The sequence below is a fragment of the Gavia stellata genome, chromosome 11, assembly GCF_030936135.1.
Source record: "Gavia stellata isolate bGavSte3 chromosome 11, bGavSte3.hap2, whole genome shotgun sequence".
Taxonomy (NCBI): Eukaryota; Metazoa; Chordata; class Aves; order Gaviiformes; family Gaviidae; genus Gavia; species Gavia stellata.
Window position 1 is genome coordinate 17,519,338 of NC_082604.1, and position 26,158 is coordinate 17,545,495.

Sequence of the window (26,158 nt, forward strand, 5' to 3'; positions counted from 1 at the left end):
CTCTCTTTACAGGTAGATGACCTAGGACAAGTTACATATGCCTCAACAACCTTAGTGTTAGGTCCTGTAATATCACACAGAGGGAAACACACTTCACAACCTCTTCAAGCAGGAAAGTGCAATCACAACCTCCCTGGGCATGAGAAGGATGGTGCCAACCAACACCCGCCCTGCCTGCTCCATGCCAAGAGGCAGCGCACGCTGGAAACAGCCTCTTCAGGCAGGCATGGCTGTAGAGAGCTTGAGGAAGCCAAATCTTAACCACTTCTCACCCGAGACAAATGCCCAAATATGGAAGCAGTCCTGCTTTGCCCAGATCAGTGGGGAGCCAAGCCCTTAGCTCACACCATTGCATCAGCTCTCACAGCCTACAGCATGTGCATCTGAAGGCTGCAACTCCACCTCCTCCTCTGCTCCTTTCTCCTTCCAGGTCACTTCTCTCCCTTTGGATTACAGGCATTTTTTCCCTTTCTCACTCCTGCTGTAACAAGGCAGATTATCACCAGCAAAATTAACTTTGTTGGGCAACCAGCTGGGCTGAAGAGAAAGCCTACATTTAGAGGCATGAAAGGATTAGCAGAGTGGCCAGGAGGTGACCTATTTCAGTGCTTGGCAAGGTCTGCAGACCCTCTGCACAAATGAGTCTCTTTTACAAGGACCCTTCTCAGCTGCCTTGTACAAACAATCAAAGCCAACATCATTGCTGACTAAGAGCCTCTCTCTGACAAAAAATCCTGTAACAAGACCACTTCCACTCCCCTTCTCCTGGCAGTCTTAAAAACATTATTAAAAAGTAAAATTGGAAGGCTCAAATTGCACTGACCAACACACCACCAAGGAATAAAAAAAGCCAACATTTCACATGAACACTTAGCACAGCCCCACATGTACGTTCATTGGGAGAGTCACCAGCCTTTAAAAAAAAAGTTTTCATATATGATTCAGAGAGATAATCCGCAGCCAGGACAATACGGGACATTACCAGTGTTATTGAAACAATGCGCTATTTGAACAGATTATTCAAGAGAACACGGAACACATAATTAAGGACTGTTGAGTCAAGGTGACGCGCACATCTAATTGCCCTCTCACTACTTCACTATGCTTGTGCACAGTCCTCTAATTCATTTTATAGAGATTGGGAAAAAATTCCCCAATTTTATCAGGTGGTTCAGGACACAGAATATATTTAAAATGAAAATGGAATTAATCAATCCGAAATAAAAAGACTGAGATAGCCCAGCCAAGGAATCTGTACTCTTAACTGCAGAAACCTGTTATTGCTCATGTGGGCTAATTTAAGTGCATTCCTTTCACCTTCCTTAAAATGCAGCTTTTCCAAATCCACTAACCCCAGCCAGCACAATCCATTTACTTGCTTTCATGCATGTTGCACAGACTGTTCTCCAGCTTTTCTAGCAAAGAAAGTCTGAAATCCGAGCATTTTTTCTTCTAGCTTTAGGTACAGCTGAGTTTACTGAGAACAGGAGAACCAGTGAGCCCAACTGGAACACAGATTGCAGCTTTGCAGAGCTCTGTGTTTCATAACAAAGCCCTGCAAGGACCAGCCCAGCTCCAACCTACTGCAGGGCATAAGAATAAGCTGCTAAACTCAGGTATTGCCAACACCTGCATTATGCAAGTCTTGCAGGGCTGTGTGTCTTTCTTCAGCAGAACAAAAAAATTTGCAAATAAATTTCAGTTTTCATTTAAAAACTTAAAGCTATTTCTGCCTTCTTTTTCCTTAACCCTTGTGACTACCAAGAAAAGCTTTAAAAGATTTAGTAGATGCACCCTAAAGGCTCAAAAACCTGGTGGAGAATAAGAAGAACCTGTTTGTTTTTTAAAAAGAGTCTCATGACTTATAAGGTGGTATCTTGCTTATGGGGATGGGTGGATCAGATTCATTTTTTGATAGCTTGTGTTTGGCAGTAATGTTAACTTTTACTTACCTTGACATACAATTTTAATTCTTACTTTCCTGCTGCAATCATGTTCTTCCCCATATAACAGGTTCTACTAGTGACAGGTGATTGCCAAATCTTTTTTTAGGGGGAAAAGCCAGTGCATTTGTTTATTTATTTATTTGTGCTCAGAATGGGTGGCAGAGATCGGCACACAACTTACTTCCACAAAGAAAATAATCTGAGGTGGCACACTTTTGAAATGCCTTGTTTTGTTCTGCTGCAGAAATGGGAGGAGATATTGCAAGGCATGGGAATATGGGAATTCTCGCAGAGGAAATATCCCACAATAAATGACACACAGTTCTGGATAAGTTCTTGCTTCACCCAATTCATAGGGCTTCTCGCTCAACCTCAACTACCTACTCTCTCTCTCAGCATTACAAAATGATAACTGCTTGTTCCTTCACAGCATGGTTTGCAAGAAGGTTTTATTGTACCATGAGTATGCATATGAGAAATTTTGTTCAATTAAGACTATTAAGGCTTTTGTTTTTAAGCACTTCAGTAGAGTTTCAATTGTTAAAGATTTTCCTTCTGAAAAGACTGATTAACCTGCTTATATTGTTACTTGTGTTCTCAGGTCATTAATTAAAAAAAAAATCAAGGGTGCTTATAAAGTCCTCTGCAATCCAATCTCAATTTGTCATCATTAATTAGTTCAACATGGCATACAAATGAAGAGCTAACCTGATTAGACAGCATGTTTTACTGGAATTCCTACTTAAGGTCATGAAAGACTTCAGAGAGAAAATTTGTAATATTTTCAAAGTGAACTGCTCATACATATGAAATTACCCTCTCACCTAGCAGCAGCTAGTGTTCCTCTCTAATATTTGGCCAGGTTTTTTTTTTTTTTTCTTTCCCCTTTAATTAGGAGCCCATCACAAACCTGATCAGAGAAGCAATCCTGATGTTACGCTCATGTCCCTCCCAGCCTATCCTCTACAAATACTACTGATTTGGCAAGGAGTGCCAACTGTCCGAGGACAATAAACCTGGCCCATAGAAAGAATCTGCAGAACTTGGAGAAAAAAAGAAAAAAAAAGGGTTTTAGGAGGGTTTTAGGAACAGATATGATTCCAGGGCCATTTCCAGAGACAGAGCATTTAGGTACTCAGCGAGAACCCTCTCTCCTTTCTCCCACCTCCAAAAGAAGTAACCTCGAGATCAACATGTGATTCCAGATTATTGCCTCCAAAGCAACACACTGGGAGCTAAATGCACAAAGCGGCTGGGAAATCTGAAGCATCTTCACAGGTCTCTAATCCTCCTATGAAAGCAGCTCTTACTTTTTTAGAGAAACCCAGTCCTCTTACCAAGCCCACAACCTTCGCTCCCATGACCTAATCTAAACATGACTCAGCCCAGAAGCTCAGAAGAGCTCCAGTGAAACGCACTGTCAGCCAGGGCAGCAGATCCCCTGCCAGTCACCACCGAGCCTTCCCAGCAGGGCAAGGTGGGTCAGCCTGGCTCATCCTCTCCCAAACAGGGAGAAGTGCAATACAATGGATTTCCTTACTTAATACAGTTGCCCTGTGGAACAGCAAGAGGGGAAAAAAAGAACTAAGAAACAAGGCTTTCAAGTTTTGGACTCTTAATAAGGGTGGAGCCGTCAAGTAATTAAACTTTTAATAGGTCACTGCAGTGGAAGAAACTCTTCCAGTTGGGTAAGTTCCTAATCCATCATTAAAAAAAGACGACAGGCATTAATCAAAGCTTACGAAGTCACATGGGGGGGGAGGGGGCAGGGGATGAGCAACTCCGAGAACTTACTCTTGCTGAGAGGATGGGGCAATCACTCCTCCTTTCATCAACCTTTCACACATGTTTCCACATTTCTCAGGACGGCAGCAGGAAAGAAAGGCTTCACGTCCTTCCCCACCCACCTCACTGATAAAGCTGTCGAACACATATTACCAACTGCTCAAGAGCCCATGTGAAACGAGTTGGTGGATTAATTAGCAGAAGGGCAGAGCTCCGAAGATGGAAAGATGCTCTACTGTGAAAGGCATATTGATTGAAGGTCCCCAGCCACCACCGCAAGACTGTCATCACCCACTGTGAACATACAGCACACCACCAGCTCCTGCACGAGCAGCTAAATCTAGGTCACTTGGCTCAGTGCAGGGGCACCTGGACCGCGCTTGCTCCTCCCTGATCAGAGAGCTGTTTGGGACCCCATTCCTTTAGCAAAATACACAGACTTATCCCTAGACAGGCTGCAACAGGTACAGGGAGCGAAGTAGCGGAGCCCGTGTGCTCCACTCTGGAAAAAGATGCCAGATAACAATAAATCACTGTAAGTTTGCATCCTTTATATTTTAAAAGCCTTTTACTGTAAAATTTCTCTAAAACTGGTAACAAAAACTTTGTTCAGGAAATTGTGTTTCATGGGGTTGAAATGTGGTATGTCTGCTCAAGACCAAATTTTTCATTTGTTTATGTATAAAAGGGTGAAGGATTTTTAAGTGAGGTTGAAAATGCACCTTTTCCTTATCTGCATTGGGAGTGATGCCCTGCTGTAGTTCATGCTTGTTTTCATGTCTAGGTTTCTCCGCTTACACTACACACACTATTTATTTTCACTTCCCTTTAGGGAAGGAAATCGTTGGTCAGTTCTACTTTCCATTTCTGAGAGCAAGAAAATGCTGCCCTTGGATTTTTGCAGACTGCTCTGGAGAGGGTCCTTTGAAGGAGATATGAAAAGACATTCTCTTTTGATACATATGGCACAAAGAATTATCTAATGCAGCTGCAGGGAACCAGAGCGTTTGATGCTGTCCTTTCAACTACGAAAAGCGGTCTTTTGAAATGAGGTTTGAACATACATAGTAAGCTGTTCCAGCAGAGCTGAAGACGAGCGAGCTCCTTGCTAGCTATTCACGAGCTTCAAGTTAAGCAAGCACTTGAGATGTTTCACTGTAGAGATGTGGCTTTCTGGGCTAGAAGTGGAGGCTGAGTGTTAATGTAGATCAGATTACATGCTGGCTTTGAAAAAAAAAAAAAAATTGCTCCCTGGTGACTACAGTTGCTGAAGGCGTGCAACCTGGGGGCAGGCACGTTTAGCTTCCCCTCCTTTTCTTCTGCCCTTATGTGGACCGCACTACTACTACTGGCATCTTTTTCCAGAGTGGAGCACACGGGCTCCGCTACTTCGCTGGCAGCAGTGGCTGCAAGTGAGTTTGTTAGTTGCAATTTCTGCTAGATTGTATTTAAATTTGAGATCAAAGAGGTTCCTCAGATTAAAAAAAGAAAAAACCCACACTATTTTAACGCTCTTAGTTTTTGGTAAAAAGTGTAATTTTTTTTCTTTTAAAAAAAAGTTAAAAAAATTGAGTCTCTGCATTCAGGTAGTGTGAGGTAGGGCATTATTCACTGCCCCTACTCCAAGTGCCTGAAGGAGAGGAAGGCATATATTGAACATCTTTAAAGACAGCAATATTCTCCACTGCAAACATCTGTACTCTAGAGCCCTAAACCACAACAGGTTGCACAGCTCCAGCAGTGCTGTGTCCTGGACTACGGAGTTTCTAGAGCTTGAACAATCAGTCCAGCTCCACCAAAAATCAAGAGCTGGGCTTCAGGTTTCAAGCTCCATAGATTTTTTTGATAAGAAAGGGACTATTCTGACAGCAAGAGCAGAGTGTTAAGTAAAACAAAAAACACATTAAAAAACATACAAATAACCCAAATACGGCAGGGCTGTCCCAAGTTGGTGGCTGGTGACACTGGGGTTCCCACACCAGCAGCAAGAAGGGAAGGACATGGAGAAAGAAAAAGCCCTGCACTCCATGGGTCAGAGTGGGGAGCACCACCTCCATCCTGCTGGCACAGCACCACACGCCAAACCTTATGCAAACCCATGGAAGCTGAAGAAAGCAGAGGGAGGCACTGAAGCCATGCTTATGCCCACCCCATGTTTTACTCCAGCACACCTGCTAGATCCAAATGGAGAGCCACTGTTTGATCACATATGGTCTTTAGGTGACTGTCATTTTGCAAAGCATTTTATTTACCTGGGATTTAGTGATATTATTGGGGGTTAAATTTCCACCACACCCTCCCAGAGAGGCCAAGATAAATCTTTCCCTTCTGTGTGACATGGCATGCACTGAAGAGAATACGGGTCACTCTGTTCTTGCATAAGCTGGGTATGTATCACATGAATAATGTCACTAATTGGAACCGAAGCCAGAGAAGGAGCAAAGTGATGCTGCATCCTTACCGTCCATGTTGCTGACTTTGCTGTGCTGGACTGTTGAAATGATACATCGAAGCTGTGAGGTCCTGGGTAGTCTGTGTTGGAGGGGATGGCTGGGGAGGGCGAGAGGGCATCAAAAGTTGAGCTGGGCTGGGCATAAGGCGAGGGGGCCGTGACACTGTTCTGTGCGTGCTCCGTGTTGTAGGGGCTGGTAGAGGAAGAGCCATTCTGGATCTGCTGGTCCATGCTGTTCAGGAGCCCCAGGTTCGTGTACTGTGGCTAGAGACAAAGAGATCCACAGGAATGTTACAGAAGCAACGTTAGCACAGGCTGGCTAGCCATGGCATGGCCTTCACGATGGAGGATGCACAGCACGATCTCAGCACCATCAAACATGTGTCACACCAAGAGGAGGGAGATTTGCAAAGGATATACCCCATTTTACATTGGTGAGCGAAACAGAAAGAAGTAAAGCTTCTCATAGTCACACAGTAGATCAACAGCCGAGACGAGAAAAGAGCTTGCACATAACAAGGAGGTTATTAGCAGGGCGGCAAGCCATCTCGAGGAGACAGGCTCCCTATATCTAGCAACACCCAGACTGAGACCCTTTTGAAGAGACTGCTATAACCTGATAAAAATCACCCGGTTCATTACAGTGCAAGTGGCTCTAGCTTGTATAAAGCTACGTTGTCTCTGATGGTCTCACGCTCTACACAAAGAGTGCTCCCCTTCTTGTGGATCTGATCCTGCTATGCATGGCGGCATTTAGGAGCTCTAACTCAGGTAATAGCTGCACTGAACTGTGTCTCACTGGAGAAAAAGTTCATAGCACTTAACCAGGTTGCACCATGTACTCAATTCCCAGTGACCGCTCACAGACACTAGTGGAGAGGAATTAAAGGTCTCATCGAGCAGCATGGTAGCTCGCAGCATAAAAGGCTTCCCCACATACTTAAGCAGCAGCAGTTGCACAGTGTGTAGCACTTAAATGAGCGGATGTGATTGTGCCCCAGAACTAGCCTCCAGGTACAAACGACATACGAAACAATTGAAGACATCAAAAAATGAAGGCTAGAGACTGGAGTATAGAAAGGCAAAGGTTAGATCAGGGAGAGGTTAGCAGAAAAATTGTATGTTTAATGTTCTAAATTTTATGTGCAGCCTTGGTCCCCCATCTCAAGGGGATGAGAGGGGAACAAGTTTCAGAGAAAGGTGACAAGAATGAGCAAACTCTTTCAACGTCTTCCTGTAATGCAGCAGTAGATGACAAACTTTTCAGCCTGGAAAAGAGACAGTGGGGAGAGAGATGGAATGCGGTATGACAGAAGTGGATAAATTCCCAAACAATATGGGAGAAAAGCAAATAAGAAATTAATTTTCATGATCTCTTAATAGAGGAGGTGGGGGACAAGAAAACATTGTGAGCAGGATTTTTAACACACAGAGCAGTTCTTCACAAAGCCCACAAATAAACATGGATTTTCTGCCACAAAATTCTGTGGATACTAAAAGCCTACATATGTTCAAAAGGGCATCAGACAATTTCTGCTGGAGAAAAATCCATCAAGACAGTATATCCAATTTTAAAATTCTGAACCACAAACAGGTGGAAGCTGGGAAAGTACTCTGAGGAGAGTCCTCCAAAGGACTCAGCGTTGGCTACAGAGACAGGGCAGCAGGTGAGCAGTACACAGGGTTCAGCCAGGTACGTGTAGTCTCATCCTTGTGTGTATCCAAAGGACATTGTTTGTGCCCAGTTTAGGGAGAGCAGCATCCAAAAAGTTTATGGTACCCATCCCCAACAGCTCTGGGATCAGCTGCTGGGTGGTGGGATCATCCCAGCTGCTGGAAACATGAAGCAATACACACACCTGGTTCTGCAGGTAGCAGCTGACATGGCAGAAGGGACTCAGGCTCTTCCCCTTGTTCAAGGGTCCAAGCACCTCATGCCCCTCCACATCCTACATCTTCAATCCCATCCAGAGCCATCAAGCTCACGTATCTCTCAGTACCTCAGCTAGTCTGCTCCAGACTTCCCTCTTCTTTCCAACACTTGCTCGTTTTCCAGAGACAACTCTATTATCAGCCAATAAACAAAGGCTCCTGGAGTCAAAGCACCAACAGCAAGACCCATATCAAAAAGCTTTCCCAGTACTGGGAATCCCACCAGCCCTAATGAAGCTTTAAGCGCATCATCACGCTTCCAAAGACCTGAAAGGGAATGGCACAAGCTACCTGCCAAGCTTCCCAGGGACCTTGGACAAGCAATTTAACACCCAGTTTTCTCCAGTCATTTCAGCCATGGAGGAAAACAGGCTGGTCCCTTTGCAAGGATGAAGGGCCACCCCTACACCCAGACACTTTGCGCTCTCAGCTCTCCTTCTAGAAGAGGAGGACGTAGAGAAATTTGAGCCACCAAATAGAGCTCTTCCTTAGATTTTTCTCTCTGTTTCACTGGAAGAGGCTGATATTTTACGGGTTTTTAATTACAAGCCCAAGGTGAGCCTGGTGCTCTTGGGTCTTCAGCAAAGCACATCAGACTTTCCAGAGATGGATCAGCTTGCTAATAAGAGCCATGGTGGGAAGGAGACGGTCTGGTGGGGAATGGTGCAGGGGACTTCATTTTGGGAGCTGGGATGATCTACAGAGAGAAGGGAAGGGATAGCTGGTTCCCTCCTTTGCTCTACCAGCAACACGCTGTGTCCTTGGGCAAGCCACCTTGCCTCCCCCTCCACCCTCAGCCTACTTCAGGCAGCAAGGTCTGCAGGGCAAGGATTGCTCCTTGCTATGTAAGAAGCGCTCCGCCTAATGGGCCTCTGTTTTGTCTGTGGCCTTCAGGCAGCAGAGTAATAAAAGCAATTACATATTGAGTCCTAATCCCGGGTGAACCAGTGGCGCTCTCTGTGTTGCCTCAGGTTAGTCATTTGCCCTCCCTGCCTCAGTTTCCCCATCTATAACAGCGGGGATGTTATAGATGCCCAGCACCCCTGCTAGATGGGCAAGCATCTGCAATTGGACTCAAAGCATGCTAAATAGTTGACATAAGAGTAAGTGATCCAGACTGGTGGTTCTTCTCCAAAAGGAGATTGCAGCTTTGGCAATGCAGATGACAGTTACGTCTCATCTCCTGCAGGCTACTCAGCCAACCAAGACCTATTTAACGGGCGGTTGGTACATGTTTTCCCTTGAGGTTAATTCTGTATGGAAAGAGCCAGAATGCTGGTGTACTGCACCAGGAACAGTCTTTTTCCTGCTCAATAATTTTGTATTTAATAAAAAAACAAACCTCCCTGCCCTCCTGCACCTGAAGACTTCTCAAAAATGCAGAAGTATCACTCAGTTGTTTCATTTCTCATGGAGATTATCATCACACACACTCCCTAACCAGCAGAATGATGAAAAGATGGCTGTGATGAAAACAGTCTCCTAAACCAACTCAGACATACAGACAGCAAAACAATAGTGTTTCAGCTTTCACTTAAGACTATTCCCTCTAATCCCAGGCTACTTAAGATGACGGAGAAAGATGGCCAAACAGGCAGTCAGCATTAACAAGACAGCAGAGTCTGGAAATGCTGAAGGTGCTGCCTAGAAGTCAATTAAAAAAAAAAATTAAGTGCCCCATTAAAATTTAAGATATCCTTAAGAGAATCAAAGGCCCTTTTCATTCCTTTCAGTCCAGGGACCATCTGTCTAAATGTTACCAGTGGAGCAGCCATTCCACCACATTTATACACTCACATGCCACAGCCAAATGCCATGTCCCCATTTGCTCTTTAAATAACTATTAATCTCCTTGCACTTATCCCCGCGCTGACACAAGCAGCTGTTGGACTCCCCTTCTCCCCCTCCAAGTCCCACCAGCCTTTCACCTTCCCTGGCCCCTTGCTCCCCTCCCCGGGCAGGTGCTCCATCCCTGGTGACAAAGCCAGACGCAGGGCTTGCGCACACGCACGAAGTCTGGCAGCTATGCCCCAAGGCAGGCGGAGAGTTGTTTGCGCTCAAGGGGACAACATCTGAATTGCTTGCAAGGCTTTTGGAGGAATCAGATAAGGCTTTCTGAGGCACACGCCTTCTGACAACACAACAATTAGAGGGGCAGCAGGCCCGGGGAAGGCGCATGCAGGAATTCACCCACCGCCGCCACAATAAAACCCCTTCCCTTCGCCCCAGCCGTGCGGCGGATGGCGAGAACAAAGAGAGTAAGGGGCTGCAGGCATGTCTGCAAGGCATCGCCCTCCAGGAGGGGTCTGCAGGGTGTGTGTTTACACACAGAGCCTCCCTTCACCATTTACAGAAAGACAGACAACAGCATTTAATTCAGAAATTAATTCTTGCCAGTTTGGCAGCCCAGATTTTATTTAGCACGTGCTCGTGTTTCGTTGCGGGGTTGTTTTAAACAACTGCAGGATCTAATCCCACCACCGATTCCTGGCCGGAGGAGAATGCTATTTTGTAGGAAGAAGAGAAATGCATGCAAAGCTGAAAGAATGGATTATCTAATTTTCAGTGCTTTTGTTCTCTATTTTGTTCCCTCCAACAAGTTTCTGAAACTATTAATATTGCTGAGACATTACAAAAACTTTCAGGTGAGTTTAACTGCAAATAATTAGAGAGCTACAATTAGATCTTAGACTACGTATTTTGGAACATTGTTTCAATAATGTATCTTGAACTATCAGTTTTGTTTCCCACGTCCCATCAGCTAAACTTTGAGGTTTTCATGATAACTCACAGTTCTAGATTAGGAGAGCCACAGTTTCACTGGAGAGGCTGCTGAATTAAAAACCAGACTGAAAGCTGCAGAATTGTTTAATCACAGTTCTGCTGTCGGGAGGACAGATCTTCCCAAGGAATGCCATGGACAACGTAAGGCAGAAAGCCTCCTGACCCCAGCGGCTCCAGGGCACTTGCCACAAGAGGGCAATGCAAATGCTCCACCGTGCACGGCAGAGCAGATGTGCCGGGGAAGATTCCCCAACCCACCCAAACTGGGGCCCTTCTCACCCTGCCCTGCAGCCAGAACCCACCCCTGGTTCTTTGGCCACAGCCCTCTTCTAAGCCCATCATGTTAATTGATAAGGTTATGAGAGAAATCCGCAAAGAGACCTCCAGTATGAAGGCACAGGGAAGTAACACAAGTGAAGAAAAATTCTCAAGGGGACTTCCACGCCAAAAATCCCCTAAAATACACAGCTCCAGCTATTAACTACCCAGTTATCAACCTTTCAGAGAAAGTTTTGAGAGTTTCTCCACTTGAGAAAATAGAGTAAAAGTTACCATCCACAGGTGTAGAACACGTAGATGCCTCCACCCCTATCAAAACCCTTCTCCATGTCTCCAAAAGAACATGCATGCATGTACATCGCACACACATACCGACAAAATTTTAATTTTCACCACTGGATCTATGCAGCTAAAGAATATTGTCCAGCTACTCAAAAAGCTTTGCAAACCACCACCACTGGTGCTTATTCTCCAAAGATTTGAGATGATGAAAGTAATACAGTAAACTACCGTGGCTATTGGCAATAAGATTTTGCAAGGCACATTGCTAGTTCTGTGCTTTGTCCTTAACTGCACCACAACTGATGCACCAGGGCTAACAGTTGCAGGACTAGTAGGAACCAGATTACAGCAATATTTCAATGCTGGACCAGTTAAAGATCCAGATTCCTGTTGGAGAACAGCCCTCTCAAGGGCAGCGGGATAAATGTTTTCCAGAGTGCTCAATGGCTATCCAAGTCAGAAGACAGACACCTCAAATGTATCAAGAAAGATTTAAATCAACCCAGTTTTTCAAACCTTCCTAAGCAAAAGATTTTAATAGGTGGAAATAAAGCACTTAAGCTCAACAGAAGTGCTTCTAACATAATTATTAATCAAGATAATGCTGACTGCAAGGCTGCGCAGCTTTGCCAGTTGCTCAGAAGGCAGCTCATACAATACCTGATGTAGGCGCACTGCTTGTGCCGTTACAAAAAGTGCCAAGAAATAAAGGGCTCCGCCCATGCCCCCCAGCTAAGATCAGGGCTGAAGCCGAAAGAGATATCTAACTCACTCATCGCAATGAAAGGTGTGATTTGGTTTGTATCTCTAGCCTCTTTTCTCATCAAAAAAAAGAGAGACTGAAAAACTTCTTTATGCGTCAGACTTTCCACCCAGCTCACGTACATGTGGACTCCATTCCTTTCAGAAGGAACAAGCGCAGTTTGGACATCGCTCTGGTCCCCTCCAAGCCATGAGGGGAAGATGTGTACAGTCATTTCGACACCAGCTCAGGCCCAGATCCCCGCAGAGAGCCGGCGGCAGGTCTCACAGCCTCTGCGCTCCCCCAGCTCCATTTCTAAAATGGAAACAAATCCCATAGGTCTATTTTGAAGAGGTTTTTCCCCAGAGCTACTGTGCAGCTAAATACATCAAACACTCGGAAGGCCACAGATAAAATGATAATGCACACCATATACTCAATGTGAAGAGCAAGGGAGCAAATAACTTTGGTTCAACCAAAGATATCAGCAATTACCAAGATAGGTTCCCAGACACCATAGCTCCTAAGCTCTAATTACCATGTGTCATGGCTTTTAGCACTATAACAAGTCAATCTGCTTTGAGTAATCTTACTGTTGGGTCATTACTTTTTCCAGGAAAAAAAGGAGGCTATTTCACATCCCAGTAGCATTACAGGTAAAGAGGAGATTATTTCACATCCCAGTACTATTACAGATTCCCAGCGTGATGGAGTGTATTGGACTAGAAGAGGCCCTGGAGTCAGTAACTCCCGTCCTGGCTATTAGACCTACTGCAGCATAACCAAACGTTTAACATTTCCTCAGCTCAATCCCACCTATAAGCAGGGAGCACAAATATTTCTGCATACTGGCTCTTGTATTATTTAGAAAGGGATCTATTTGGGATCTGTTGGGCTACACAATAAGCATGACCACGGCAATTTTAAGAAACCGAATTCAAGAATAGTAAAGAAAAAGAAAATTCTCCTTCCAAAGGGGGCAAGCCTCTTGTAAAAAAAAAAAGTGTGTTTATATATATGTAGTCCAAGATTGTAGTATATCTAGTTCTGCACAGGTATTTCATGTGAAGTATTAAGATAACCCCAGCAGGTCACCTGGACAGCTTCCAACACCACCTAAACACATAAAGCACAATGTAAAGAAAACAGAATCCTTTATTTCACCCAGCTGAGGAAAAAAGACACAAACCTGAAACAAACCAAAAGAAGGAAAAAAAAAATAATCAAAAAACCCAAACACAAGTGACCAACTGAAATGATGCCACTATGTTTAAAGTTCAGACAGACAGGCTTAAAGAATTCCCTGCTCTGCCTACTTAACACAGCATCCCTTCCCTTCAGCTGTGGCCAATCAGCCCTTCAGCCGTGGCCAGCTTAGTAGAAAACACACTACCTATGCTAAACAGGAGAAATCAGTGCGTGTCAGTAATTTGCAAACACACACCATCACACTTGAAAAACACTATGGTTTGTATACTGGGGGGAGAGAGGAAAGTCTGGGTGATTTTTCACTGGGATTAGCTATTCCAGTCTGCATGTCATGCCACATCTACACCCTTTAGGTTAACACAAGCAGTGTAATTTTAAGAGCCGTACACAGTAAGGCTGTATGCAGCCCACATGTTTCCACTCAGACACAGTTCTGTTGACCTCAGCAGAACTTCTTGTCCAAGTAAAAGTCCACGTATGCAGGTATTTGTAGGCTTGGAGAATAAGAAAAATTCATGAAAAGCAACATGAGGGCGAGTTTCTGTCCACCCATAAAGGCTGTAAGCTTTGGAGTTATGTTGTTCCCCACAGCTGTAATTGTTTTCCTTTTTAGCTAAACTTTGAGTTTTGCCCCTTGGTTAATTAATTTACTTTAACTCAGCAAGAAGTATTTTTCAGCCAGAAGCAGGGTGCCTTTTAAAACAAGCACAGCCCAAAGCAGGAATGCCTGTAATTCCTGACTCCTACCACCTGCCACAGGTTCACGTAAAAAAGCTTGTCTAATTCAAGGATTATCAGAATGACAGTGCATCCCACTTCACACAAATATGAAGTCTGGACATCCTATATTGTGTAAGTATTTGTAAAGTATTTTCCAAGGCATATAAAAATAGTATCACTCACTTCCCTAGAGCTGTCTTTTAGGCTTTTAATGAAAAAAAAAAAATTTGAATTGGGCTCTTGGAAAAAAGTTCTCCTTATGTAGAAAACAACTTCATTTCTGAAAGTCAGACCATTTTATGCAGGCTTTCATTAGAGTATCTAGGCTATGCTTAGTTATTTCGAAAATTCAGACAGTTTAAAACAGGAAAAAGACCAAGATCCACCCCCCAGCACACAGACAGTCATTTCTTTACTCCGAGCTTGTGCACAGCAGTTTGGCATGTAATTGAAAAATACATAAACAAAGAGAGGGGGAAAAAAAAAAAAGATAATCATACAATATCATCTCTATGAGATACCTGAAATCATGAGACATGAGAACTTCATGATCTTAAAGCAAACTGATTAATAACCCAAACACTCAGCTTCCTAAAACTAAAACAGAGGCTAAGAGCTTCCTATGTTCTCCTATTACCAGCTGGACAACAGAATGTCAACAAAGATCTGATGAGCCATAAAGTACAGACGATTTGGAAAGGCACCCCCTCACACTCCCAAGAGATGTAAACACAACTGAAGACAAAGACCTACATCAGGAAAAACAGAAAAAGACTGCAAGAATTCAGCAAGGCATTTTTGCCTGATTTCAGTGGCTAAGAGCAGCTGTAGGATCACAGCTTGGCAGTGTGTCCAGAAGTCTTACGCGCTGAGTTTGTACAGCAATGTTGAAAAAGAACATAAATCTTTAAATATAAGAGGAATCAATTAAAATACAAAGGGGAAGGTGGGGAGGAGGAGCAGGAATCGGAGAGAAAAACTCCAGTAGTTGATTAAAGTTGCCTTGTTTCTTGAACTCTTTGCTGGACAGTAACCATTGATGGTTATCAGTCACTTCAGACATGCAGCATTTTATTGTGTTGAGAGGGCAGCATTAGGCTGGACAGGATATCTGTCTGTCATCCACAGTGAAAGGCTGCAGACGCTGTAACCACCAAAGTATGGCCATAGGGCACAAGGACAATGAATAATCAGGGTCAGAATAGCACCAGGAGCTGAAGTTAGCTCCCAAATTCATCATTATACTCAATAAAACCAGAATACAGCAGCTTTCAGATACCAAAGTAAAATACTCCAGTTAGGTAGCATTTTAGTTGGAATGAGAAATTCATATCTGCAAGTTAAATAAGTCAAGCAGTTAAAACACACACACACACACAAAGAAAAAACAAAGAAAAAAAAAAGAAAAGAGCCACATACACAAACCCCCCACACCCACTCTTTGAAGCGTGGTGCAACTATGGAATATAAGAATTCATAAGAAGAGTTATAGGAGGGCAAAGGACAAATTAAAACAAGTTAGAGCAAGCAAAGGAAAAGGGTTACACTGCAGCACGAGAGTTCCTATAAATGAAAAGGAAGATCTACTGGATTTTCTATTGTATTTGGCTATTCCATCTCTCCAAATCAGGCAAGAAAACTCCTGGGTGATGTTCTCAAAAGCCTGAGACACCAAACAGCAGACCCAAGCAGCACCTTCAACCGAGAAGCTTTCAAGACTGGGTGGGGAAGTCAGGAGGACTGGCTGCCAAATCCCGATAATGCCCCAACTGCAGAGAACAAAAGGAGGCAGGGCTTTGCCTCCCAAAACTTTATTTTGTTTATTAAAGCAGCTCCTGACCTGCACCCAAGGATCTGTTGGGGTTCAGTACAGCAGCACAAAGCTGGGTGACCACCCTAACCACTCACTCTCTGCAATACACGGCAGAAGCACAGCTTCATGTCACTGCTGCAACCTACTCCTGAGATGGGCAGCAGTTTTGTATGCTATTTTCCAAAGATGCCAGGCTGTGCATACACACACTGGTTTTTGAGAGCGGGGTGCGTGTGGGTGTGTGTATAAGGACACAACGTGCATGCGAAGGCAGTGCTTCTTCCACAGTGACTTCAATCCAACAGCCTTACAAACATCAAGAATATTTTCCCCAACAATTTAAATCATGTTGTCACATATTCTGCACACCCAGGATTTCAATGGGGCTTGCTAGTATGGGTCCTCCAATGTCTAACAAAAGAACCAAATACACTTTTCAGTACTTCCCTCCCTGTCCAACACTGCTGACTTCAGCACACATTAAGACACATGGTGCCATGGTCATTTAATGAATGGCACAGCTTTCGAGATCTACATTTGAGGCACTCAACTGGACAGGCTTTTCACTATCCAAACTGAGAAGTCAATAGATTCATTGTTCATTATGGAATCACTCACATTAGCAGAAAGACAGGAATATTTTCTGCTTAAACAGAGCTTCCATAATTTTAGTGGTTGCTTCTTGCAATAAGAAAGTCAGCTAAGCTAACTGCAAGGCATTTCTAGTCATTTGCCTCCACAGTTACCCTGACTGCATGTGATTTCAGTAGCCAGACAGAAAGGGGTTCTTCCAGATTTTAGAGTAGCAATATACCTACTAATTTCCATCCAACACCACATTTAACTCCCTACCCCTCCAACTTGAACATTCACAGTTCCTTTCAGACATGCAGTACAGTGGACTGACAAAGGCTGGTCTCAACAGTTTTCCCACCTTAATATTCAAGTAGTAGTTTCCTGTTTGCAAAATATTAGATCGCACCTAGCCAGTGTATGTTCTAGTTTCCTTTTTAAAGAACTTCTTGCATGCTTCTCTGCTGCTGAAAGAGGGTGGAGGAAAATTCACTCATCTACTTAGCTGCAGTCAATCACTACCACCGCTCCTCAGGGAGTTGATTTTTATGCTATGGATAAAATCCAGAGTAAACAAACTGCACCAGTCAGAAATCACAGTAAAGTCTTGCAAAGGCTATTGAGCATCTCAGACACACAGCTTATATATTTCCAGAATCCAAATTTTACAGAGCAGTCAGAATTTTATTCTTTCCTTTGAGCAATCACACCCCCAATAAGTATTTTGTGATGCACAACCAAGACGTCATGACATTACCTAAAAAAATAAAACCCAAGCAAAATGATGAAATACTTTAAGTCATTTCCCATGCAGCAGAGAGATCCACTTGCTGACTTGACGCTTTTGTTGGCAGCATGCTTAAGTCCCATAAAGCTACAGGCTGAGAGAGCGTATCCACCTATTCTTATTGTTCTGTTCACTCTGCTCCTGAGGCATTACGTACCAGCCCTGTGCATCAGATCCCTTACGCAGCTGGACTGCAGCTCTGCGCACAGGGATTTCTGCCTCAGCAGCACAGCCAAAAAGCCCAGCACCTCCTCCCCTCTCCCCGTTCCCAGAAGTCGGCAAAATTCTTTGTATTTACTTCCTAGATGTGGATTAAAACTGAGAGATTCATATCTGCCGAGACACAATCCATCCCTTTCATTCCCAGACACTACCCCACCATAAAATATTTCCCCTTCCCTCCCTAAACTGGGCGTTTCCTCCCATTCTCTTGCCCTTGGTAAAAACATTCATCTTCTTGCCATCTTGAGGAAGTTGGACTCATCTCAAATTTCACTAGGTCCCCTTATATACCACTTCCCAAAGTCCTTGGGGGGAAGTTTAATCCGGATCCAAACTCTGGAATCAATCCCAAGAGGCTGCTGGGCTCTAATCAATGCATTAATTCTCAAGCATGCTCAGCCTTGCCGCTTGGGTCCACTTCCAAACAGAGCAGAAGACTGAGAAGAAGCCCAGAAATATATCATACCTCGAGCCATCTATTCTGGATACTAACACATATATCCTGGTTAAAACACTGCTCCTTTAGTTGTACCATTAAGACTCCAGGTGAAACAGCAGTGGCAGGGGATTTGCAAGAATAAGGTATCATTGAGTGTTCTTGGATCAACTCCCAAATCACTCAAACCTAGTAAAAATTTAAAAAAAACACACACATCCCATGTTTTTCTTGCTTGCTTGTGCATGGAGGTCATAACAATGCTCAGTAATTTCAAACAAAATCGAGTTTAGATTCAATTTCAAAGAGGATTCAAGTTTACTTTGCCAACGCCAAGGAACTAAAGCTTTCACGTGTCTTATCTGAGACTTCCTGAACAATCATTTCTTACTGATTTTGCTCCTTACGTTAGAAGCTTTAGAGAAATAAAACCCCAATCATCTTAAATCTCATCCTGCTCTATTTGCTCCTTGCACAAGGTAATTGCAAGCAGCTAAGCTAAATCTGGAAAGCCTTTCATAGGCTCTTCCTTAGAGGAGACTTGGGACTCTGCCACAGGAGCCAATCTGTTTACAAGAAATAGGTTCACCCCTACGTTTCACTGCACTTCCTTCTCAGTAGCTCATGGCCAAATCACAACCTGCAAATTCTGTCTGTCCTGGGCTGCTCTTCTAAGGTTTTATCCCATGGTTTGCCCCGACTGGAAAGGAGGTCTCTAATCCTTCTGACAGTTACAGCATCTTCTCCCAGCACAACAAAGCTCTGATGGGAAGCTCTGTTTGGGAGACTAAAGACTGGAAGATTTCTCAAAAAAAAAAAAAAAAGATTTAATAGTATAACTGAAGGAACCAAAACAGGAAGTTTTTGAAGAATAGCAAGTTTATTCACTCAGGGAGACCCACCCACATGCCTAACCATGGCTGAGCTCATATATCACTCTAAGATCATGGCCTCGGTTAGTTGTCAATGGACTGCACGGTGATCATAGCACCGAGACAGCAGAGAATCTAGAAGACGCGTGCAAGTGAAGAAAAGTTGAACCTCAACACCCTTGGAGAGAAATTATTTTCCTCTTAATTCCACTTGATACCAAAAGTGACTTGACACTAATCCGGGCCAAGTGGCATAAATTGAGCTTGAGCCAAGTGAGCAAATTGAGCTTGAGCCTAATCCAGGCCAAGTGGCACAAAAGAGCTTGAGCTCACTTCTCTGCTGGAGAGGATGGAGTGGAGTGTTGCTGTTGGTATATGAGAAGCTCCTCTCCTTTCTGATGATTTATGCAACCTCACTTTAAAAGAGTTGCATTCATTTTATTGCCTACTCTGCACATTCTCAAGAGGCGTTGGAGGCAGTGCCAGAAAAATAACAGGGCTTAACAGTGTCTAGCGCAAATCCATCGGTGCAAGAGCTCCTTTCTGAAGCGTTTCCAGATTTTTTTTCCAGTGGGAACATTTTGTAAATAGAATTTAAAATTTGCCTTGAGCCAGGCAACACCCGCTTTTATTCAGCCCTTCACGATAATGAAATAAGTAGTTTCTCCACTAGTTATAGCCAACGTCTTCCAGAGGAAAGCAAGCGCGAAGTGCATGGTTTACACCCTCTCACATCCCACATCCACAGTTTTCCTGTTGCAGATACCATGTCTTCCTCATGGAACTAGAGACGCTTCTGTCTCACAGAAAAGAGCTGCAATTGGAAATAAACCCCTTCCACTAGGCATAACTTGGAAGACGCAACTCAAAAGGTTGCCACCAGATGCATTGAAACACACACAAGGCAGACAAAGCTTCCTTCTGTTGTTTTTCTACGCTCAGGGACAGGGAGAAAAGAAAAGCAATTTCACTTGACTTAAAACCGTTACTTCGTTATTAAAAAGGACAAAGTAAAAAGAAAGAAAAACATCTCCTGAGGGAGCCAGGCAATAACATAACCGGGTTTGTGTCAGAAGAAATCAAAGAATTCAGGTGTTGGTGACATTGTGGAAGATTCAAGCCATCAGACTGGTAAAAATAACTAGTCAAAACAGTTGTTCTTGTATTCCCCAAGGAGTAATCCTGAACAGAAAGTATATGGATAATTTCTTCCTGTCTCAACTGAGGCCAACTTACAGCAAGCAAAAATGGGTCATCAGTTACAACCACCGGTTCAAGATGTAAAATGTCCTCACTGCACTGCAGTGGCAGCTCTTTTCTATCTCTCACAGTGAAAACCTGTTTATTCTAGAAAATATCTAGTACTAGTTTCTTGCTAAATAAAGCAAGATAACAATTTGCCAGCAACTGAGAAGATCCCCGTCCCTAATTTCAGGCTGCTATTAAGCCTCATTTTGAGTACAGAAAACAGTAAACCAGAAATGCAATTTCCAATCTGATGTTCAGTGTAATTGCATTACTGTGCAAACCACAAGACATGTGTGTTACTGAGCAGTAATGACACTTTACACACAGCCAAACTATCCTGATTTCTGCCGAAGTATTGCACGCCACACACTGAGAAGTTAAAGCTGTGCAGACGGACAGAACATCATCAGATTTCATTTTTGTCTATTAAAGGACACACTCATTCATTCTTTCCACCCACATGCAGGTTACAATCACTATTTCCGGGCTACACCCACAGCCTTAGACTAGCAAGGTCCAGTCCTTCCATCTAAAGCAAGGAAAGGATTTCTGCAGGTAACACCTCTGATACACTGCTCAAAGTGGGGTTGCATTAGCTCTACTATCAAGACTGATATCACCAAAACTTTTCAGTACCCTGTTATGAAACAGCAGAAGACCATCCATGGCATAACAAACCTGCTCCAGTAACAAGTGGTTGGACCCTTGTTGGAAACACATTCAACTCTTACCCTTCCCTCTGTTTCTCCCCCAGAGTGGTCCTCTTGTTTCATCTGGGAGGAAGATGGAAGCACAGGGCAAGAGGCAGGTCTCAGCTTGCTTCTGCCCATCTCTCTAGACTACTTCAACATCTTCATTGGCAGACCCAAAAAGAGCAGTAGCATCCACTTAGTCTCTCCAAACAAAAGATACAGGCATATACAAGTCTAGCTTAGCTTTTCTATCACAGGGTAAATCTCTGCAACTGGATTGCAGTTTTGAAACCTCTCAGAGGAAGAGGTACCTGGTTATACGGGGCCTCTACATCCTTGCAGAAGACCTTTGCAGCCCAAGGGTAAGACACATGCCACACAAGCCTGCACAGATGATGTCACATGACAAAAATCTCTAGTCCCTTAAATGCAATTACAGCAAAAACAAAGGATGGATAAACAAGAAATGTAGCTGGAATTGCAGCTGGCCACTGTCAAGGAACACAAGCCCATATTTCTTGCTCCTAATGAGAGACCGAGCCCAAACATGTGGAGTGTTGATACCATTTCAATAAACAGAGGCCACTGAAAGACGCAGCGCTCGTACCTGAACCCTGCACAGCTCAGAGAGGTTTCCTCCCAGGGATCAGGAGTTGTCTGCCTACTTGGAGCCAGCATAACCCTGAGACAAGGTCACAAATAGGAGGAGGAAGGACCAGAAGATAGGGTCAGGTTTAGCCAAAACCTTCCTTGAGAAATTCATTAGGATTCATATAGCATCTATGCAAGTGCTTTCATCTTGGGGTAGAACAAGACATGGGGTGCAGAGGGTACTGCACAGATGAGCCTTTCTCCCTGGTACCTCCAGACTGGAGGAAGGGAGCAGGTGGGCTGCGCTCCTGGGCAGTGGCCAGGCAGTCTCCCTCAGAGACTGCTTTGTTTGCCCGGGGTTTGACTGAGGGCCACAAAGAAGGGGTGGCAGGAGGGGAAGAGCCTTCGCCAAATGCAGTCGGAGTGACCACTGCCACTTGGCAAAACCAGCCAAGGAAAGCAGCACCAGAGGGGCCGTGGCTTTGTCCTCTTTGGTGGTTCTCAGTCAAATCCAGGCTGACAGCAAGGATAATAAACCCCAGTCACACTTTTAATGCACACCAACGAAGCTGACGCTCAAAAATGAGCTACAGCTCAACTCCCAGATTCCTTAACCTTAAAATAATGTTTTCTGAACCAATGTCCCAGATAGGGGCAAAAAATGTTCCTCTCACTAAGGAGGTCCAGCTCCCTCAGGACATCCTTCCAGAACACCCCGGAGACCCACATCTGCTCCTGCAAAGAGGAAGGACTCACATCCAGGGCACTACAGCTCAAACATATGCATCTGAATTATTATTTAAAAAGCTAAGAGGGAAAAGAAAAATAAAACCAAAAATGCACCCTTCTGAACAGGCTATCCTAACCCTCAAAGATATCTGCAGCAATCTGTATACAGTTTTTCTTAATCTCCAGTGTGAAGGAATGCTGCCAAAAATCCACAAAGCAGAGCACAAGATGTTTTAGTATAAAACTAGTTTCCCCCACTCCCCTCCCAAAACTACGATAAAAATCTTAACGGAAAGAGATTCTTTAATTTATCTCTCTCTCACAAAGAGCAGGAAGATCTTTGGGAAGGCTGAAGGATATAATCAAAAGTCACGGCACATATTTCTTATCAGTGTTTGAACAAGATGTGTTTATTCTTTTGGCAATGCTTTAATTTGCTTTTAGCAAACACTCCAAACTCTGCATCATCTCAGCCAAACTGCAGAAGAATCCAGAGTCCCCAAAGGGAATCTCTATCATTCTCATTCTCCCCTCCCAGCACCCAAGCAGCTTGGATAAACTTGCAGATACCCTCTTCACACCCAATTTTGTGCAGGCTCCCCCGGAAACATTTGTGCACAACACCTAAAATTCCAGATGTGGAGATGAGATAGGAAGACACATTGAGATCCAAAGGGTTCCTGTTCATGAGCACCCCATCACCCCATTATAACTGCCCCAACATATCTCTCCTTTTCACATCTCCTACTCATAAACACAGGGGAACAGATCTCCAGGGTCATCAAGTCCAGTGCTCTGCCAACAAAGAGCTTAATAGTTCTTATAGTCAACCCAGATCAAATGCTGGGTTAGATTAAGCTGGAGAAGTGGTTGGGGCAGGTTCCACCTCTGGCCTTTCAAGGCTGTGATTCACTTCAACACCCTTCTCCCCTCTCCCAACCAGGTTTTGCTCATTTGGGAGGAACTCCTCATCTAACCGTGGCATTCTGCACTGTGCTTGCAGGCATGGGTGCCACAGGGCCGTGGGCGATGATGTGAGCTTGCCACCCTGACCATACAGCCCCCGCCGGGGCTTGCGCAAGGGCTGGTTCCCAGGCACGGGGTGGAGCGTGCCGCACCACCGGTGGGTGCGGAGGGCAGAGCTCGGCATCTGCAAGGAGACAGTGAGCATCCTGGGGTGCCTGGGCAAAGCACCCCAAGAAATGGGCTTCAGGTGGGAGGGGACTCCCTGCTCTCCATTTTAAAACTTTATTTAAATGGGGGGGAAAAAAAATTGACTTCCCCCCCTTTTGCCTGTTTTTAAACCCAGACGATAGTCTATACCAAGTTTTTCATGAGTTGGTATGGCTGCCTTCTGCCCAATCCAGCAACAGCTCTAAAATCTGAACTCCAGCAAGCACCAGGTGCAACAAATTGCTACTTCTGTTTACACACTGAAAGCTTTTTTTTCGCCTTCTTTTTTCAGGAAACCATGCCAAAGCCCACATCTTGTTTTCAATCTTAGGATGGGTGAGGTTCATAATCACCAATATATTTTAATTGAGCATTAACAAGTCTCCATCTCTCAAGACAAGTCATTAGAAAGTCTGCTCTTTCTCAGAAATAAAGCCAAGCAAATGCTAATAGCGTTTTCTTTGCCCAGCGTACAACGCTTCACTGGATGAATGAAGTCAGTGCACCATGTTCAAATCCAAGAAGGGGAAAGGGGGGGGGGGGAAATCAGAGCTAAAGCCTTTTAAAAACCCTCCCCTGACAGCAGCTATGAGCGGCATTTAAGCAGAGTGAGAATGCTCCTGAGTGCATCGCTTCTGACAGATGAGCCCAGCAAGTCAACCATAGGGACTCCACAGCCCCACTGCTGCTATTCAGTGAAAGCTGATCAGATAGCAGCAGACAAATAACGCCAAGCAAACACTCCAAGAAGCGCTCTCTCCACATTTAAGAGTTTATAATTAACCTAGGAAAAAAAGAGTCACCAATTTGGGTCTTCTGCGTGGCGGCAGCAGCTAGGAACTGAGCACACGCTGGGTGTTTGCGCTCCCTGCAGAAGGGGGGACAGAGAAAGCACACCGGTTTCAGTTTACCCCTCGCTCTGCCCGAGTCACAAACCTACCATCCCAGGTGTGCAAGCCCCAAGTGTGCTTTTAACAGGCTTTTCCTTGCCAGCTATCACATCTCCTAGCTGCACTCTCGGCCTTGCAATTCCCATTTTGTTTTCTTTTCAAGTGGCTGAGCTTCTGTCTGCTTCAGGTCTTGCACCCCATACCCTCCACTTGAAGCATTTTCACCAGGAATACACACACGCATGCACACTCGCACACACACAGAGGAGCTTTTGCTGCATCGCCATTCTGACGAGTGTCAACACAGCTGCTGTCTCCGCTGGAATGTAAACCAATATTGTCGTTAGATCTGCCTCAACCCCAGGTAACTTCCTCAAAGATTTGCACAGCATATGGCAATTCTCTCCACTTCCACCTTACAAAGCATCGACCCAGTTGGTTGAAAGCAATTAAATGGATTAAAAAAAGAAAGAAAAAAACAAAATCAAAGCTGCATCTGAAGTTTGCACTCCACTCGCGCCCATGTGATGCAAAGGGCTGTAGAAAGCAAAATGCATCCACTGTACGCGCATTCATCCTCATATAATATGTTTAGACAAACACCCTGTAAAAAATATCTTGCTGCTGCGAGTCACGAGGCAAGGTATTAACAACACTGAGTAAAAGAGTTATTGGTGTGGACACTAATGCAACATTTGCAGCAGAGAACCTTTGTTTGCATATTATTTTACTTAAAAAGGTAACCTAAGAAGGGGTTTATAATGCATTTTTTGGTAATTTTGTAGATACCACCCACTTTTAACAACGAGCAGCAATTCTGGCAATAAAAAAAAGTAAATGAGTTATAATGCAGTCAACAAAGATACTGTTCAGAATGCTACAGCAACGCAATCCCTATGCATCGCCCACAGTAAGCGACTGCTTTACCTTGCTTCTCCAATGAAAGAAAATTATGTTTGGCTGATCAAGGTTCCCAAAGCAAATTTGCTGTCCCAAATGTAAAGATTCAAAGTTCACTCTCATTCTAGTATCTAGCCCAGCAAACTCTGTTTCCCATTGTAAAGTGCAAAAGTTTCGAAAAACCAAGTGTATACTCCACACCTAGCTTCAGGACTATAGGCGTGAAGAAATTGCACGCCTTCCCTAAAAATAAAAATATATTAAGGATACGATAGGTCAAACCTAGAATCCTTACCTCGCTATACTGGGACTGGGCATTGTTTTCCAGGTACAACATGTTAGCAGTCAAATTGATCAATGCTGCTGTTCTTTCTTCTGGCTCCAGGATTTTGACAAACACCTCCCACCCCCTAGAAGACCCTAAAAATATGTGATGCTACTTGGAAGATAACAGGACTCGGAGTGTGCCTCTCTGCATAATTGAAGTTTCCCTTATATACCTAACTATAGGCAAGGAGAAGGAGGTGGGGCTCTCCTGCCTTACCTGTCCAATCTGTCAAAGTGCCACCTGGAGTCCTCCACTCCAATGGAGAGAGGCCTCTCCCAGCTCATTAAGTAGTTAGAATTCCTTATCACCAATCTCTAAAGAGCAAAGGGAAGGGAAGGGGGGGAACACACCACCCACCCACCCCCCCAAAAAAAAAAAAAAAGAGAGAGAAAAGAAAGGAAACTATAACTTTCTCTTGTCACTTTTCTACAAGTTTGGGAACCCAAAAAACAGCTATGGAGTTGCTCCAAAGGAGCCACTCCAAGAAACTTCTCCTATTTACTTTCTGAGAAGACTCCAGGGTTTTCTTCAGGCACAAACTTTGCTGCCACCAAAGCCCAAAATGTTCGGGAAGGGAACGAGATGTAATGCTCGAGACCTGCGGTGCGGTAACACAGCCGAGCCTCTGGCTGCTGCAGCACGCAGGTTTTGGACAAAACCCACAAGGAGCTTTCCGAGAAGCAATTGCCGTTTCATGCGCCACAATCCAGCTACATGTTCTGTCATCTGTGTGCTTTCATCCATGCCCACAGCCAACAGGTCCTGCGTTTGCA

The 26,158-nt window shown here is 44.2% G+C and overlaps 1 protein-coding gene across 1 annotated transcript in view; it reads right to left on the reverse strand.

Moving 5' to 3' along the window:
- TP63 (tumor protein p63) overlaps nucleotides 1-26,158 on the reverse strand; it is a 117,366-nt gene that overhangs the window by 43,638 nt on the left and 47,570 nt on the right. Inside the window, exon 5 of the mRNA XM_059822862.1 lies at nucleotides 6,193-6,447. Coding sequence (XP_059678845.1) covers nucleotides 6,193-6,447 — 255 coding nt within the window. The remainder of the gene's footprint in view (nucleotides 1-6,192; nucleotides 6,448-26,158) is intronic.